Genomic DNA, 17,891 nt, shown 5'->3' on the forward strand with positions numbered 1-17,891 from the left:
AGGAGATATGGATCTTAGTTTGTATGTGAGTTTTTAGGGACTATTCTTTACAAAAGTGGAAAGGGATGGCCGAACAAGGGTAGGCTAAAATATTCAAAGGAAAATAAATCTGTAATTGGTCATTAATATAACCAGGCCTACCCAAAGCCACTCACGTTTGGAAAGGAAGGGTTATTCTAGTCTCTCAGTTGTATTAGTGGACCTACTTACTGCTGTTAGCACGTGTTTTGGCCATTGTATCTGCTTTTGGTTAATTAGCTGTTTAGACAGGGCTGTTTTCCCTCCTATGCACTTCTAGTTTTTGCTCTACAGGGCTTCTCAAACCATATGGCATCATTATTGTTAATTCCCATAGAAAATATCCAAATGGTATCAGAACAGACTATCACTTCCTCAACAGCAACAAGAGCCAGGACAGAGTCCAGTCAGGCACGTCAGGGAAGGGACAGATTTATTCTGCCTCCAGAGTAATGGGGAAAGGAAGAAGGAAGAAGAAGGAAGGAAAAGGAAGAAGAGCAGAAAGTTGAAAGAAAAGAAGGAAAAAAGGAGTGAAGAAAGGAGGAGGTTGACTTGGGACAATACTTCACTGGGTTTTAAAGCAGTCAGAGAAGAGAGAGAAAGTTATGAGTAGACAGTAACAGTGGAAAAAGTTTCTATGGTATCTGGAAAGAAGATTGTGTGGAAAATAGAAGAGACTTGCCACTGTCTCATAATTTCTAAAAATACATCTCTGTACTGGAAAACACAAGACAACGATTTCTGCAATTAACCTTCAGTTATGAGCAGAGACGAGTAAGTTTCAGTAGAACTAAGTCAAAACAAGAAAACGTTTTACTGCTACTCAGAAAACCTTCTCAAAGAGAAACTGTTTCCTGGGACGTTTATACATTTTGTCAAGCTTGGATTTTATGACAAACCACAGGATATGTCCTTTTTTTATTACCATCTTTTTTAGAAAAAAGATTAAGAAATAGCCACCGGTCACAACCATTGGTCAGGTCTGTATCTCACAAATAACTTTTGGCTCCACAAACTGAGTGGAATTTTGAGATTGTTGAAGGCTTCAGATCAATGACATCCTTTTCAGGAGGGTGTGTTATGGCCAAGTGTAACAGCAACAAAAGCAAGAGTGGCCCCTTCCATTGGGAGCCATCACGGAAACAGAGGAGGTGAAAGGCAAAAGACAAGTGAAAATCTTAAAAGAACAAAAAGAAAGACCTGAAAAAGGGCAACAAGAAGAAGAGGCAAGGAAGGCAAACAGAAAATGATAGTCTCCCATGTTGTGACAGACAGGAAGAGAAATGATGCAGACTAAAATACTTAATGGGGCATAAAATAGAGAAGAATTCACTGAAATCTTTACTGGTGAGTGAACCATGAATATTCAATAAATTAGAGCCCCCAAGCCCATACTTCAGACTGCACTATGAATTAACTGCATGTTCCACCATTTTTTAATCCATTTCCTTCTTTATATTTCTAAGTGAAGGGTATTCACTAGTACCTATTCAATTTCCAACACGCTTACTAGTTTCCCAGAGCTTCCCAGATCTCATAGTATGTTTTTCCTCTGTCTTGTGGAATGGGTTGTAGAGGACTATTTCATGTTAAAGCAGTGTTTTGAATTGTTGTAGTTATTCTGGTCTTCCTACTGATATACTTTATTATCAAACAGAGAAAAATACCTCTCTTACACGAGCCTAAAACTCTTCTAACCACAGGTGATTTGCACATTTGTCTAGGAAGTACTTGAGAGTGTGTCAGCAAGAGAAATCTCTGGTTTTAAATCACTTGTCACCTTTGACTCCTGCAAGAATTACAAACAGCAGTGCATGTTCTCATATTTTCAAGAAGGTAACATTCTCCCCCATCTTCAAGAATGTAGGCACCCATGCAAAACCACAACAGAGCCCAGGTTGCCCAGCCATGTTAAAAAGACAGGCTGATCAGCAGGCCTGGTTTACAGAACAGAAGATGATGTCATCTACTTTGAATGTGTCCAACATGAGGAGGTAAATGGCAGAAATGTGCGTTAGAAATCCAGTCTAGCCAAGTGATGAAAACTACACTGTAACCATACAAAGACACAGAGAGATCTTGGAATTTACAGCAAAATTTTATCAGGCTGATAAGAAAGAAGGGCAAACACAGGAGAAACAATGGAAAAGATATAAGAATAAATGGTCTCCACCCCAAAACTCTGAATCAGAGAAGAAACGTACATGAAGAGTCTGCTAGGTCTGTTTTGCGATTCTCAAAGACCTTGGAGAGTTCTGTGAGTTTTCTGAAATTTCTTCTCTGTTACACCATGTATCCTTCAACTAGGCATTGCCTCTCCCTCTCATTCATGTCACCTTATTTTCTGATAAAATTCTATGTTCAGTTATAATATCAGAGGCGTGGTGAACAATGCTGATGCTTGGGGCAGCTTGTTTTCTCCTCTTATTCCTCTAGCAGCTGCCTTCTCAGATCTGCACACTATCCCTGGTACGGTAGCAGCAGCAATGGAGAGCCTAGAGATATCTGTTCCTGCTTTGATGTACTTCTCACAAGTGCCCTTGCTATAGCAGTGATGCCAAACTGAATCTATCACACCTCCAAAGCTGCAGACCATCTTGCTAGAAGTTACATCTTCTACACCCTCCTACACTGCTCACATTGCTCATATTTGGACTTAACTCATTAAGTACTGGACTGCAAGGAGAGTCCAAATCAAAGTCTTGGACCATTTGCCAAACTCAAATCAGAATTTAGTGTTTTCCTTGGTCTTTTATTTGTACTTTTTTATCCTCCCTAAATATTAAACATTTGTTTGTATGGAATGATTACTATTTATGCCCTATTTATATCAATCTTACGTTGAACTTTAGGGGAGAAGGTGCTTTCTCTACCCAATGTAATTTGTTAGGAGTGATTTAAAAGAACTACTCATAACTATAAGGAGCTGTGCTAGTTCATATGAACTGCAGATCTCTGAGAAGATAATACTGACCCTTTCAGGGTTGTTTACTTTTAACTTTATCCTAGCATCTAAATTTTAGATTTATTAAGCCATACCCAGAGCCCATCTGTTCTCCCCTTGCCCTTGGTCAACCCTCTAAAAAAATTCTGAAAGTTTTTAGGACTACATTATAGTAGTACGTTCTAAACATTATTCTAATCTCATGTTTATCCACCACCATGCCACTGGAGCTCATGTGGAGAACCACAGCTGAAAAGAACTGCTATGAAGGCTAAGAAGAGATAGACTAGATGAGAGGATCTGCAAAAGCCAATAATAAAGAGAACAGCAGTAGACCTGACTACAACCTAGAAACCTTGCACAGAATGAAGAGAAACAATTCAATCTGATTAAAAAGTAGCAATAGGTAAAATTAGCGATTTACACACTTGGTAGATTATCATGTCAGGACTAAGTTTAGAAGAACAATTTCTCAATCCTGTAATACATTATTTCTTGGAATAGCTGGTTCTAGAACTCAAACCCAAACACACTATTTAAAATTTCCATTACTTTTCTCTAAAACACAAAGTTACAGCTGAGTGATTTTTATTATATTGTATTGTCAGGCAGGAAATTCCAGCACAGCCCTAGGTATGATGTACCACCCTAATTAAATATCTATGTCTTCGTTAATTATTTGTTGTAGATGATACAGACACAGGATACAGTATATACTTGAAAAGGTAGTCATAAAAAGCAGGTAAGCAGATCCTCACCATGGCATAACCTTTCTATCTCCTTTGGTTTTGGTGAAATTTGGTAAATTCATACCAGGCAAGGCTTTGATGCAGCATGTTTTCAGGGTTCATTTGTATTCCCCCAGTGAATTCCCAATATTACAAAGGACCTTGTGCACTGCTTGCTTTGCACACAGAATAATGAAGATATCATGTGATCTGATAACAAGAGAGCTGTAAGGAAAAATTACTGACTACTTTTTGAACAATCTTTGCTTAAGAAAGGCAGTCCTATTTTGAAAACATTTATCTTCTTCTCAGAGCATAAATGACAGCCTAATTTGACAGAGCTTTAAAAAAAAAAAAAACCAGATAAAAAACCAAACAAAAAACAACCAAAAAAAAACCCCCAAAAAAGGAATAGGAAATGCTCCATGTAAGATATGTTTCATTTCTTGTAAGACAAGCAGGATCTAAGTATTACAGGGAGGGTATCTCATATAGTAATAGAAAAACAGGAAATTCTCCAAAATAGAGCCATCCCTTTCATTGAAGGCAATGTGGATCAAGAAGCACTATGGCAGAGACTTTCATCTGAAATTTTTAAGATTTAAATTTGCACAATTGCATAATGAAAACAGTCAGTGGGGACATAAGAACTGGTATCGTGAAATTAGTATCAACTTCCATGTAGTGTTCACCTCTCCTAAGAAAAAAAACAAACAACCTCTCATTTTCCAAATGTCTCATTTAAGCCTCACACTCAGTTTAAGCTCCCCAGTTCAAGAAGGACAGGGAACTGCTGGAGAGGGTACAGCAGAAGGCTACAAAGATGACTAGGGGCCTGGAGCATCTCTCTTATGAGGAGAGGCTCAGGGACTTGGGTTTTTTTTAGTCCGGAGAAGAGAAGGCTGAGGGGGGATCTGATCAATGCTTATAAATACTTAAAGGGTGGGTGTCAAGAGGACGGGTCCAGTCTTTTTTCAGTAGTACGCAGGGATAGGACAAGAGGAAATGGGCACAAACTTGAATATAAGAAGTCCACCTAAACATGAGGAGGAACTTCTTTACTTTGAGGGTGGCAGAGCCCTGGAACAGGCTGCCCAGAGAGGTGGTGGAGTCTCTGTCTCTGGAGACATTCAAAACCTTCCTGGACATGTTCCTGTGCAACCTGCTCCAGGTGCACCTGCTCTGGCAGGGCTGTTGGACTAGATGATCTCCAGAGGTCCCTTCCAACCCCATATCACTCTGCGATTCTGTGATATAGTAATGCTTAATACCACTGAAGAAACTGAGATGAAGGAAATGTAGAACTCAGAAAACATGCAAGGATGAAATGCTGTAAAGAGTACGTTTACTCGAAAGAGTGCATTTAAGAGTATGTTTGTGTAGGATGCTGCAAGGCATTTAAGCATGGCATTCCCATTTTTTGAAAGGTCGCCACAACCTAAAGAATAAAATAAAATCAGATGGAGCTCAAGAAACAGCAGGACTGACTGACTATGCCTCATATCCATGCTTTCAAGAAGTAGTTGCTTCTTCTGGCCTTAAGTTTTATTTGCAGAGTGTTTAAGAGTGATTGCTGCACAGATGCGGGATACTGAAAATCTTCTGGAGCTCCAGTAAATCACTGTGAGCCTTAGAAACTTCTCAGCCTATGCAGTGGCATGCCTTAGCACTGTCAGCACATTACTACTCACAGTGTTTGGCCATCAGCTTTGTTTGCTTGAGCAGCATTCTTCCTTCTTAATTTATTTCATTATTCATCATGAAAGCTTTTGAAGTCCTCAAGTGCATATACGTCCTCACACACACTTCAGTTGTGGACCCATATTTTATAATGGTGCAATCCACTGTCTTCAGCTGACATACTTCCAACTTACACTGACATAAATTTGCACCTACATACATGGCATGTTCTCAGTACGTTAGCAGCAGAATTGATTGCAAGTTCCAGGCTGAAAACAATCAAAACAAAACCAACACAAAACCAACACAAAAAGGGCTATGGTGGTTCAAAGAATTGCACTGTGTAGTTTGGGTTCCCGATTCCTCATCATAAACAGAACTGTGGGGTGGGTGACCACAAAGGAAATGTGGCTTAATGTAGGATGTTGATTCTTTAAAGTCAAGTGGAAGAATGAGACTGTCTCACTTGACTAAGCTTTAACATTCTGAAACCGTCTAAATTCTCCCTTTTGTTCTCTTTCACATTTTATTAGTCTTTTATTCTTCAAATCTAGGGAAAAGAGGTGGTGATAGGTCACCCAGCACTAACTAAAAGTCCATACAGATATGTGCCAATGAGTTAACTCATGAAATTTATGTCTCCTTCAGTATTATAATGTCCCTACTTTGCTCCCCTGCAACATGAATAGCTATCTCCTGTTCTTGCCTCCAAAAGTGCTAATTTGCACAGTGGGGGACTGGTGAAATGGTTGCCAGGTGAAAGGCGTTTGAAAGCTGGCTTTCAAAAAGCCCTTTAAAAAAAGAAAGAAATTGCTCGGGAACTAAGGAAAACACAAAGGGAAAGGAACGAGAAAGAAGAAAATGAAGAGAGATGTTATACATCATAATTTTTTTCTTGTCCTTTCTTAAAAAAATGTACACAAATGCAATGGTCATGAAACAGATACAAATAGTGCTGACTAGAAATAGATATACAGACCGTAAGCACCACTATTGACCATGTCACTGAAGTCCAGAAAAGTAGAAATGATACAGAAAATGTTACATTAGATCCCATACGAGTCTCCACTGGCCTTTAAGTTACAGAAGAAATCTGTGGGGTGACAGAAGTGATAGCAACAAAATCAGAGGCAGGAGGGAACATCAGCAAAACTAGAGCAGGACAGGAAAATAAAGAAAATGAGGGGGAAAAAAAGTGAGAAAATGGTATATTATAAAGTGTAAGAACTTGAAAAAATTCATAACCAAATAGGAATGGTCTTTAGATCAGTGGTGGTTAAACACCTCAGAAGAAGAAAAAACCTGCACGGAAGACTAATGTGGAACAATCTGCTATGGGAAGGCTCTTCTCATCCCCAAATGGATCAGTTTAATGCACAAAGTACGAGGTATATATTAATTTCAAAATATTCTCTAAAAGGCTAATGTTTTTCAAACTTTTAATTTTCTTATTGGCTACATATATGTTTCAGATGATGTGTAAAATTGAAGCCTGCATAAACCAGAAGTTCCTAAAGATGCCACTCCAAAACCAGTGTTTCCAGCTTCTGCTTTGCAGGTTTCAGGGGAGAACTACAGCCCACCTCAACTACACTGCCTCTCAAATGGACTTCTAAGAGTGACACTTGTCGCAATTATCATATGTTGTATCATATTAAGGTGCATTCCTAAATGGCATTTGACCTGAAAACAGCTACATGGATATTTTTATTTTTCCCAGTTTTAAATGGCATAGGAGAAGTAGAAAGAATTAACATTTACTGTGAAATTTCAGTCATTTGTGCAAATGTTTAAAAGATGGCTATACAGGGGAATAACTGTACGTATAATTAGGGAATATATTTACAATTGTACTAACTGCACTGCTACCTCCTCATCAGCATCTTACTTCTCTGTCAAATGCATTGTTATATTCAGCACATAACACCATGAAACTAATACACGGAGCAGCTACGTGACTTTCCTATGTACAGGCAGAAGTCAATACCAAGCCTCCACATAGAGAAGGCCATCACAAGGGTGACATAAGAGAGGCAAATTTGGTGTCACATGTCAGAGAGTATGCCTTTCCAGAGAAGTATGCCAACATATGAGGGGTTATAAGATGACTGAAATCTATTGTTACTTTAAGCAGCTCATTGCTGCCTCTTGCCCCCGAGATAGGTCTTACTTTTAACTGCAGCTGCACTCTACTTAAGAAGAGCCTCCAGCAGCTTCCTCTGGTGTCCACGAGGCCCAGGGCTCCAACTTCTTTCCTAAGTCCTGTAACCACGCTCTCCACGCCTTCATCACTGAACGGATCTGCAACCTCTCCTGTGAGAAGACAAAGGGGTAGTTAAGAGAAGCATTACACAACACATTCTGAGAAACATTCTACACCACTAGCGCAATGGGATTTAGGCGCATAACTAGAGCTATGCTATGGTAATAGGTAGATCAAGTAACAAAAGAGTTTCCTCCTGTTCCCCGTACCTTCTCACCTTAAAAAAAAAATATATTTTTTTAAGGGAGAGGAAACAACATTGTTTTAAAATGACAAAAATATTTGTCCCAATAGGAAGCTCGCTCATAAAATATGTATCCCTCAGAATAGTGGTTCTTTGGCATTATTCCATTTTTTTCTTCCACCTGTCTCTAGATCCCAAAATTCAGAAATCAGATTCTCTACTTCTTCAAGACATGGGTGAAACCGCATTACTGTTGGTTACACTTGCGCAGTCACAAAGACATTGCTTGAAGTCAGTGGAATCATACCAAAGCAAACATGGCATTAAGCGAGAGGTTTCCATCTCCCCCCAGATCAATGCACTTATGCACAATAAGCCTTAGCAATTCATCTCCTCAGTGGGCAATGCTTTCTTAAGCAAGTTAGACTCAATGCTCAAGTTGGATGGATTGACTTGGCTTCTCTAAAAGCTCCCCCTACAAATACCTGAAAAAGAGAAATAATCTCTTTAAAGTTCAATGAAACCACAGATCATTTGTCATTGGAAAAGATCTTTCAAGAAATGTGTTGGTCTAATCACCTGATGCCAACAAGTCATTAATCAGCATGAGAAAGCGTTCATCTGGAACCTGGGCATCTGTCAGCAAAAACACTGTGGGAATGTTCTTGGCACCAGTTGGGATGTACAAACTGGCAAGAGCTACCTGTAAGGAAAAGAGGCAATCACTCACATTCTGTTAAAACGTTGATACATAAAAAGTGTGAAATACATGGATGGCAACACGTTGCTGACTACTCTTACTTTCAGTTTGCTTACATATTGCAATTTGCTGCATAACATCCAAAGGGAAAAACAGTTTGCCTCTGTTATCCGTATCAAACACTGAGGTTTTGACATGATCTAATGGTAAAGATGAAAACAGACTACTAGTGAAGGGAATCCCCCCATGAATGTACTAAAAAAGGGATATTGCAGCCACGAAAGTCCCCATCAAGAACAGCCATAACCATACCAATAATGTCTGGGAATTGCACTGAAGAGTCAGACCCATTTCAAACTGTTATTTCTGCAGAATTTTTTTTGTTTTGTTTTTTAGTGAATTTATTTAAGAGAGCTTTCCCACGTAAAAAAAAAAAAAAAACAAAAAAAAACCAAAAAAACCAAACCAAAAAACAGAGTAGTGCAGTGGTGCACTGTTATTTTGTTGTCACACGTGGGTGGCCCAGATAGAGACACAGTGTAGGGCCACTGTGCTAGTAGTGGTACACTGTATGGTTTTTGGCATGGGGTTCCAGAAAAAAACCCAATCCACATCAGTTGCATTCAAGTGTGGTCGCATTTGAAAGACAGAATAAGGTCAGTGCTGGCTGATATGAACAAGTTGCCACATAACCAGCAGGAAACAAATCCTCAGGCTTGTTAACAAAAGCTTGGAAGTTTCCCTGCTTGAAAACAGCATCGGGAAGATGACCACTTGAGCCCACATCTTCCACTGCACCTCATTTGCCCAGGGAAGGAGGGCACAAGAAGTCAGACAGCATGTAAGACAGGGAAGAACACGCAGCGCTTTTCCAAAACAGAACAGCATGTACCTCCCTCTGATAACCGATGCCTCAGGCTACACACACTGTGGTGTCTTGGCCCTGGCCCAAGGCTAACAGAAGGGCTTTGGGGGGACCACCAAATTTGGCCATAATCAAATTCTTATTTAGCCGTGTCCGAGATTCAGAAACATCGCTTGCTGTCCACATGGACTGAAGAGGAAGAAAACATTCCCTCCTTCCCTGTTTGGTCACATAGATAGGGCTCAGTGGTGAAAGATCCGAAAGTCAGTAAGCCTGATAGAGCACCTCACTCAACTATGTTCCTTATCTTTTCATATGACCAGTTTAAGTGATTAAATGACTTGCATGGAACAAAGACAAAATTTTGCCCTGCTCATCCACAACAATATTATTCCACTAAATCAATACCCGTGCAATGACATGCAAAAATTGGTAACAAACAGATAAATATAAATACCAGAACTCCGACCACATCTTTGTAGTGTGTGAAGTAACTGCCTTGGAAAAAGTGGAGAAATTACCAAAATTCTGTGAAGCACATAAACAGACACTAAAATATCTTTTTGACCACTGATTTTTCGGAGATAAAGAAAACAAGATGTACAGCTGGAAACCACAGAAACCACAGGGGTTGTTACTGTAAATTACACTGTTTCGCCTGTGATTTTATCAAGCCCACGCAACAACAAAACAACACAATCCTGAAGTAGTGAACTCAACAGAATCAAATAATATCTATTAGTTTACCCTCCGGTCCTGGATCCTGTAGTCTTTCTGCGGTGCTATTTGGAAAACCTCCAGGGAGCAGATGCAGGCTGCCAGCCTCGACAAGCTTTGTTTGCCACTACCACCTACTCCAACCAGAAGTGCATAACCCTCAGGGGCTTCTACGATACAACTCATCTGGCACCTGATGACAAAAAACCAATAACGTAACACAGACTTCAACAACCTCGTTAGTCAAGTTTCTCAATTTCTTTTTTATTGCATCAAGATCCCCCTTCCTCCCCTTTCTTTCTTTTTTGTCTATTTTTGTGGTAATGTGCTCCTGACACCTAAAGGAACATTATCTTCACGTCAGCATTTTGTTTCTTTCTCATATTTGAGCGAGTGGAAAGAAAAGCTGGTTTTGTTTGTCAAATATTGAAGGTCTGCACTGACCTCTACAATCACCAGAGCTGCCTGATTGCTCATTCTTTACATGGAGCTGCTCCAAAGCATCATTCCAAGATCCAGATGGACCCTGACTAGACTCAGAGTAAAGACCTAGTTAACTTGGAGGGAGGTTTACTAGGCTGTGGGACCGCATGAGAATTTCATGCCTGGCAGTTTGCACCACAGAGGCAGAAAGATGGTGAATCACTTAATGAAAAATATGCATCAAACTTTAATTTACTCCTGGAATTTCCAGTCCAGGATACTTAAGGCATGTTTTTATTTGCGGAGCATGGAATACTATAGGGCCAGATGAGAACCTGGCCCAAAATTAGACAAGATTTAGTTGCTAGAATTTTCAAATGCAAGTACGTAATTCTTCCACAAAAAATCCTATTTTTGAGATACTAAAAGAAATCTTTTGCAATTGATATTTTAATAATTTCTATAAGCATCTCAAAATTATTTTCAAAAAATTCATTTTTTAAAATCAGATGCAGATTCTAAGGGATTACAGCCTAGTATCAGCAGACCAGAGCTTACAGACATCATGTTGGACCTATTGCTTCATTTTTCTTCCATATAGCAATGAAAAAAACAGAAAACCAACCATTTCTTTCTCTTTATGTCTCATGCCACTGAAAAGATCATCCCCGAAAAAACGTCAATGAGAACCTTCTTAAATAAAGGGATAATGTGTCTAATCTGGTTGCATCTAATAAAGAGGTAGAAACCTGTTCAACCAAAACATTACTGGAAGCCAATTCTCTTTGACCTCACTGTAGAGCCTTGTCAGCCTAATTCTTGATTTCACAACAGATCCATAAAAAAAATACCCATAAAAGGTGTGGAAAAAATTTACAGGATTTAATTTCACATTTACTTTTCTGGGACTGCCAAATTGTAAGGCTAAGACACCCTGCCGCTTTGTTTGCCAAACCGGGACACTACTCTCGGTCAGTAGGCTTCAGATAATGGCTTACCAACATTTTCAAGCAAAACTAGCGATACCTGAGAAGGCTTCTGTCTGCAATTCTGATGATTATCACATCAACCTCTAAATCAGCAGAACAAAATCTACAGTCCCTATGAAAGATCCATATGATTATCTTTGTAATTTAAGCCCTTTTTTAATCCTCTTGGAGAGAAACGTCTACAATAGACTGCTTTGTCAAGAGTGCCTTCTCTTATATAGCTCCTGCCTGAATATGTGCAAAGTGAAAAACGATGACACTGAAATCCTAGTCCAGCTCAATGAGAAGAAAAGGTTCCGTGTTAAATGATTTGACACTGCAAATAATAGAAACTGCTTTAACAAAACTAAGCTCTGCCAGCATGGGCCTCCGTCTCTTTCTGGAAATCACTGATATACATAACCAGAATGACTGTGTATGTTGAAGAAAGACTATAAGTAATGACAAGGAGCAACAATGAAGTCCTTGCTTCACTTGTTCAGCAAAATCTTCACTTCATCTTCTGAAAACTGGCTGGTTTTCTTCCGTGCAGGAAAACAAAGCAAATGGAGTTAATCAGATTTCAGAAACAGATGGATACTAAGATATTGCCCGACATGAGAAAAACAAATTCCATTAAGCTGAGATAAGGTAAGAATATATATGAAAAAAATCTATGCACAAATAAAATAAAATAAAAATAATCTATGATTACACTTAGAAGTCTGGGCTGGTTTAGATTTAAAAACATACAACGTTAGGCAGCAAAGCAACTTCTAGTCTGCTGTGCAGTGGCACCATTTAGTATATGCTTAAGGTATTACTTGTCCTTGTTTTGAACGAATCTAATTTTAAAAGCATTTTTCCTTTCTTGGAAACAAAAGGTAAATATTACTTTTCTTATAAAGGCCTGTTACATCATTAACTAATTAAAAGATAAGACAGATTATCTAAAGCATTATACATTATCTTTCTAACATCAGAGAATAAATGGTGTTCATTTCTTTGCAGCGCAAAAAAGGATGAATCTCTGTTTAAACAAACAAAACAGACATTAGCTTTAACACTGAGCCACAATCTACTCTTCCATAATGGTAGCAATAAAGCAAATTTAGCAGGACTATTGCTGCACAGTGCCCTCACATAAGCCTTCCATTGAGAGTATTATGAGTCTGCACTGCAACCACCTCTGAACAGTACAAAGCAACAACTTTATGCAAATATTGGTAGCATCACTATGAATTACTTGCTCCCTTCATAGCTACTTAACTTACACATACTGCATGGCATCCTTGAATAAGACTAGGTTCACAGAAGCATGCACTTCATTGTAGCTTTCCAAGAACTTCTCAAGTATATTCCTCAGTGGTTCCCACCCTTTCCCTGGCTTATAGCAAGGGTCTGCTCTGCCGTTTGCCAAATGGCAATAGCAGAGTGGAGACTGCAACAACACTTGGTCTTCCACATTCTACCACAAAGCAAGAGAGAAACACAGTAGTTAAAAAGTGCCCCCCATGCAGCACATGAAAATTGCTTTCATGAACAAACAGCCCATTAGTGTAGTGATTGATGCACCCAGCACTATGTACTGACAGACTAAAAGTAGGTGCAAGTATGGGCTCAAAGCATTTGCACTATGCATCCAAACATCCAAACAGACAGGCTCCAAACAAACAATTAGTAAAACTGACTATATTTTTAATTGTTCATGTCTGAACTACTTAAAGACTAAGGAACAATAATTTCTTTGTGACAGGAAGTCACTGCTCAGTATAGATTCAAACACTCCCAAATATTCTGAATTTCCCATTTGGGTGTCCTCATTTCTATCCGTATTCTATTGCTTTTTCATTCATTTTTTACTGGCAAATAGAAATGAGAAAGAAAAAAAAAAAAGACTTGTAAAAAAAGCTGATATTTTCCAGTTTCTATTTTTTTGTCAAATAAATTCAAATGCCCCCTTCCTTTTTCTTTTTCTCTCCTCCTCCACACCTCCTCAACTGCCAGAAAAAGTATTTTCTTTTTCAAAAAAATCAAACATACATGCATTTAATATGTTCATTTTAGTTCACGTTTCTGCTGCTTTGCCTGCTGCAATATGAGTGTGCTGGTAAGTGAAGAGTTTCCAAGGGCAAGTAGAAAAATTATTGTGGTCCTCACTAGTTAATTCATCTTTGGTATTGGCACCAACACACATTAATTCCAGAAGAAACTGTATATCAAGACAAAGGAACATACTTGGATCCTGGCTTATATTTGCAGTGTTTCCACTGTGAAAACCAGATGGGTGTATTATTCCTCACACCCATGCAGCACAAAGACCAAAATGAAACCCGTACATCTATTTTTTATGTCTTGCAATTTACAGTCTCTTAACCCTTTAATAGTTCAGTCCTGATAACAGACACTTTTACTTGGATAACCAGTAGTGCTCACAGTTCAAAAAATTGCATGCTATTTTACTGATATGCCCTGAAGCCGAAAGGGAGACTGCAATCTAAAATTATTTGAAAAATAACTTAATTCAATATTTTAATATATACACACACATATATATACACACACTTAATACTCAGGTTAAACTATTCAGGGAAAGAAAACTAATACAAAAGGAAAAGCTGGTAAAGGAAAATAAAAGTATATTAATCTTGTTGTTTGAGGCACAGAATCAGGAAACAGAAAACGAAGATCACAACTTGTTTCCACATATCCAGTGCAGGACATGAAGAGTCATGTCCACAAACAGGTTGCCACCTCCCCATTCCAGGGGAGGCTCAAGTGTTTGCTTTAGGTTACTAACAACACTGCAACAGAGACACTTAACAGTCTTCCACCAGTCAAGCACTTACTGTCAAAGTAAGAATAAGCACCTCAGAATCTTCTCAAGGGAAGCTTCCTCGGTTTCCCCTTTTCACTTATTCTGACACCTGGTTTTCCTCAATAAGGAAGATGCTTGCATTGGAGGCTGAGGATAAAAAGATAGTGTGCGTCTGCTATTTACAGTTCCCATAAGAAAGACATTTCACTACCCAGTTTTTAACTTGCTGGCATTAGGCAAAACACTTTCAAGCTACCAACATACCTCAAAATACTTTGCTGTGTCCATCATAATTGTATAAAAGAAATTACAGCCTTTCTTTTCCACCAGTTTATCCACATAGACATGTGCTGATTCATGAAGCCAGAGATGCTGAAGATCATTTGGCTTCTGAAAACACTTGGGTGTAGCAAACAGAATGCCCTGAAGGTAACACATTTTTTAATTATTTTTTTTATTTTTTAATGCTGTCATCTGGCATCAAAATAGGTCACTGCAGAATATCAGTTAGTCTCCCTTAAAAGACATTAATCACACTGAGTAAATATCCAATACACATTGCGCTTGAAACTATATATTCTTTAACATGAACCAGAATGCCTCTAAATTAGCAAGTTCTCCAGCCAACCAAGCATGCAAAATATAATTAAAACCAATCTCTGCTCTCCACTGACTGGCACACTTAGGTGACTCATTATAGATTGATGCCCTAGTCTGGTACAGAACACAGGGAAGTATCAGCACTGTCAGGATCCTATGTGTTCACTAGCCCCGTTTTGCAATACCACTCTAGAACACAGGACACAGTTTATCATGACAAAATTAGCATTTCCTCAACTGTTACCTCAAACTTACTTCCTTAACAAATTCCACACCAGGATGGGTTCAAATGTGCAGGATGGGCCAGTGCAACTGCACCAAACCAAGGTATGTGATACAATAGGAGACCTGAAAAATCCTTGTCTCCTTGCTAATAGTTCATGATGAACCATGGGCTGGGCAGGCAAGAAAAATATTCTGGAAGAAAACAGAGCTGCATTCCAAGGAACAGCAAAGCAGGTGAAACCAAACCAGGATCAGACTCTTCTGATTTTACAAGAGGGATCGGGATTTGCTGACCATATTATATCCTTTCCTCATTTTTCTCTTTGATCCCTGCTCTGGTGTTTGGCTACTGGTTTCAAGCCCCACTTCAGAGCTTCTTCAATCTCTGTTTTGATCTACCTAGTCTCCAGGAAGTTCTTTGCTCCAAATAAATGTTGACCTTCTCAAAACAATGAGTAAGCATAGCAAACTTTGCAAACCATTGCTTTATTTCCACTAAATATCTTTTCTTTTTCAGCTTTCTACCCCTTTCATCTACCTGACCATAGTCAGCTAAGGGCAGGGACTATCTTCTACTTCATACAAAGGGCATCTGTTCTTCATTAGTCCACAGGCCAATGTCCATCATTAAATAATAAAGAGCAGCAATAATAGAGTGGTGTTAGGCAGAAAATTAACCCACAATATAGCCTGGAAGATGTTGGAGAGGTCTTTCATGTTAAAGATATAGGAGAACTTAACAGCAGGTGGTGGGAAGCTCTGAACCACCACCTGGTGAACCCATACGGTTGCTTGTACTATGGCTAGAATATTCTTGATTAATGATGGAGTAAAAGTATGTTGCTGGAAGTGGAAGCAAACTATCTTGCTATAGATGGTAGTCAGGAAATCTGAAGAAGGGAAGTTCAAAGCAAATACTGCAAAATGCCTCTGAAAGTGAAAAGGGAAAAAGGGATGAAGATTCTCCAGCATTAGACAGCCAGTAAGAGTCAATGAAGTGTTAAATGACTCTCCAGCCTGGTGAAAATACAGTTACTTGTGTGTCACAGAAAATACTTCATTTCTAGCCTCATCCTTGATGCAGCTCCACAGCAGTTGCATGTCTGGCTATGAGCCCCAAGGGCACATCTGCCAGGTGAAGGACCACATGAGACTGCAATTGCTATGAAATTCAGAGGAATCTCAATATCCTAATAAATACAGTGTCTCTCTTTCTGTTTAGCTATAGGAACAGCAGGATTTTGAACTTGTACTAAGTTTCAGACACTATGTTTTCTCCTATCCCCTTTTGCCTTCTACTTATTGCAGTGAAAAGCTAAATAGTAATTATCTCACGTATTAAATACAGGATTGCTATAATACGACACTTCAAACCATACCTGGAGTGTAGGGTTGTTAATGAAGCTGCCAACAGTTGGATTCATACAGGCAATATACTGACAATTATGAACTTCTTTAATAGTTAGCTTCTGCCTATCAAATCGGAGAAAGACAATGTAGCTTGATTAATTTTAGTGACAAAATACTGTATATTTTCCAGGCTTAACTTTTTTCCTAATTTTATTTGCTTTGTAAAATGGAGATTTTTAAAATTTGGTTTGGTTTTGTTTCAAAGGAGCAATTCAAAACAAATCAAAAGAAAGAAGCATCAACAGTTTTAAGCAGTAGGAGCTCTGGGAAGAAAACAGAAAGGGCATTGAGATGTTAGCTGTGCATGTCACTGAATTAGACCTGATTGATTTCTCCGAGCTAGAGATGCTTCAGATTTGAGCAGTCACTTCCTTCTTTCTCTTTACATCTTGTTCCCTAACAAGATATTCAGCTAACACCTGATATCATTGCTGCATGAGATGAAGTATGACCTAGTGAAAAGCTTACACGATTCAACTGAATCTGCACTAAAAGATGCAAGAACAGTATGGATGTTATTGCCTTACCTCGGTATTGAACTTTTTTTTTTCTTTTTATATGTCTGATTACTTCTCTCCTTTACTCACCAGATCATTCACAATGTATTCTTTGTATGTCACATTTTCTTAATGTCACATAAAAGTGACATGCTTGTATATGAACTAGAATCTAACACACATTTATAATAACAACGAAGTTATTGATAAGATATGAAGATATCAAGATATGTTATGAAGATAACAAGATATACATCCTTCCATAACAGAATGAAATCAAACACTAATTGTTTGATTTAAACCTGCAATTTTCCTCTTTCCATGGACTCTGGTGAAAGGATACTAATATATTTTAACTGCCAAAAAATTACATTATCCTTTGGAAAGTAAGAAGGGAATTACCTCAATTGCCCAGATCAACATCCAGCAACTCCATCAGGAGCAGCTGAAGGATACTTTCCTTCTGAGACTATCTATAGCCCCTTCACTTTCTGCTTCTCTTTTCTAAAGCTGTCTATAACCTCCAGGGAGAGTATGCTTTTCTGTTTAAGCAATTCTCCTTGAAGCTTTCTGTTTCTATGTGGTTTAGGGATCCCATCATGGACCACAATACAAAAATTATAGCATAACATTTAGCAAGAAGTAAATGCTCAGTAGTGTCCATAATCTATGTGTTGCTGAATCAATGCATGGAGGTTGAACCGTTCCACATCTATCCACTTCAGGCATATTCAAATCATCAATAAAACAGGTAAGTTTCTTATTTCCTACTGGACCATAGTTATGACCAGCTTTTTTTTCAAGCATTTCTGAAATGTAACACAACATACATAAAAGTTATTACCATACTA

At 38.6% G+C, this 17,891-nt stretch overlaps 1 protein-coding gene across 1 annotated transcript in view; it reads right to left on the reverse strand.

Moving 5' to 3' along the window:
- The window catches only part of DNAH11 (dynein axonemal heavy chain 11), a 54,871-nt gene that overhangs the window by 34,555 nt on the left and 2,425 nt on the right, over positions 1 to 17,891 (reverse strand). Inside the window, 9 exon segments of the mRNA XM_074150905.1 lie at positions 7,541 to 7,683; positions 8,397 to 8,520; positions 10,130 to 10,292; positions 12,765 to 12,958; positions 14,573 to 14,731; positions 15,824 to 16,063; positions 16,513 to 16,614; positions 17,694 to 17,732; positions 17,734 to 17,849. Of these exon segments, the coding sequence (XP_074007006.1) occupies positions 7,541 to 7,683; positions 8,397 to 8,520; positions 10,130 to 10,292; positions 12,765 to 12,958; positions 14,573 to 14,731; positions 15,824 to 16,063; positions 16,513 to 16,614; positions 17,694 to 17,732; positions 17,734 to 17,849 (1,280 nt within the window).

The sequence above is a fragment of the Numenius arquata genome, chromosome 7, assembly GCF_964106895.1.
Source record: "Numenius arquata chromosome 7, bNumArq3.hap1.1, whole genome shotgun sequence".
Taxonomy (NCBI): domain Eukaryota; kingdom Metazoa; phylum Chordata; class Aves; order Charadriiformes; family Scolopacidae; genus Numenius; species Numenius arquata.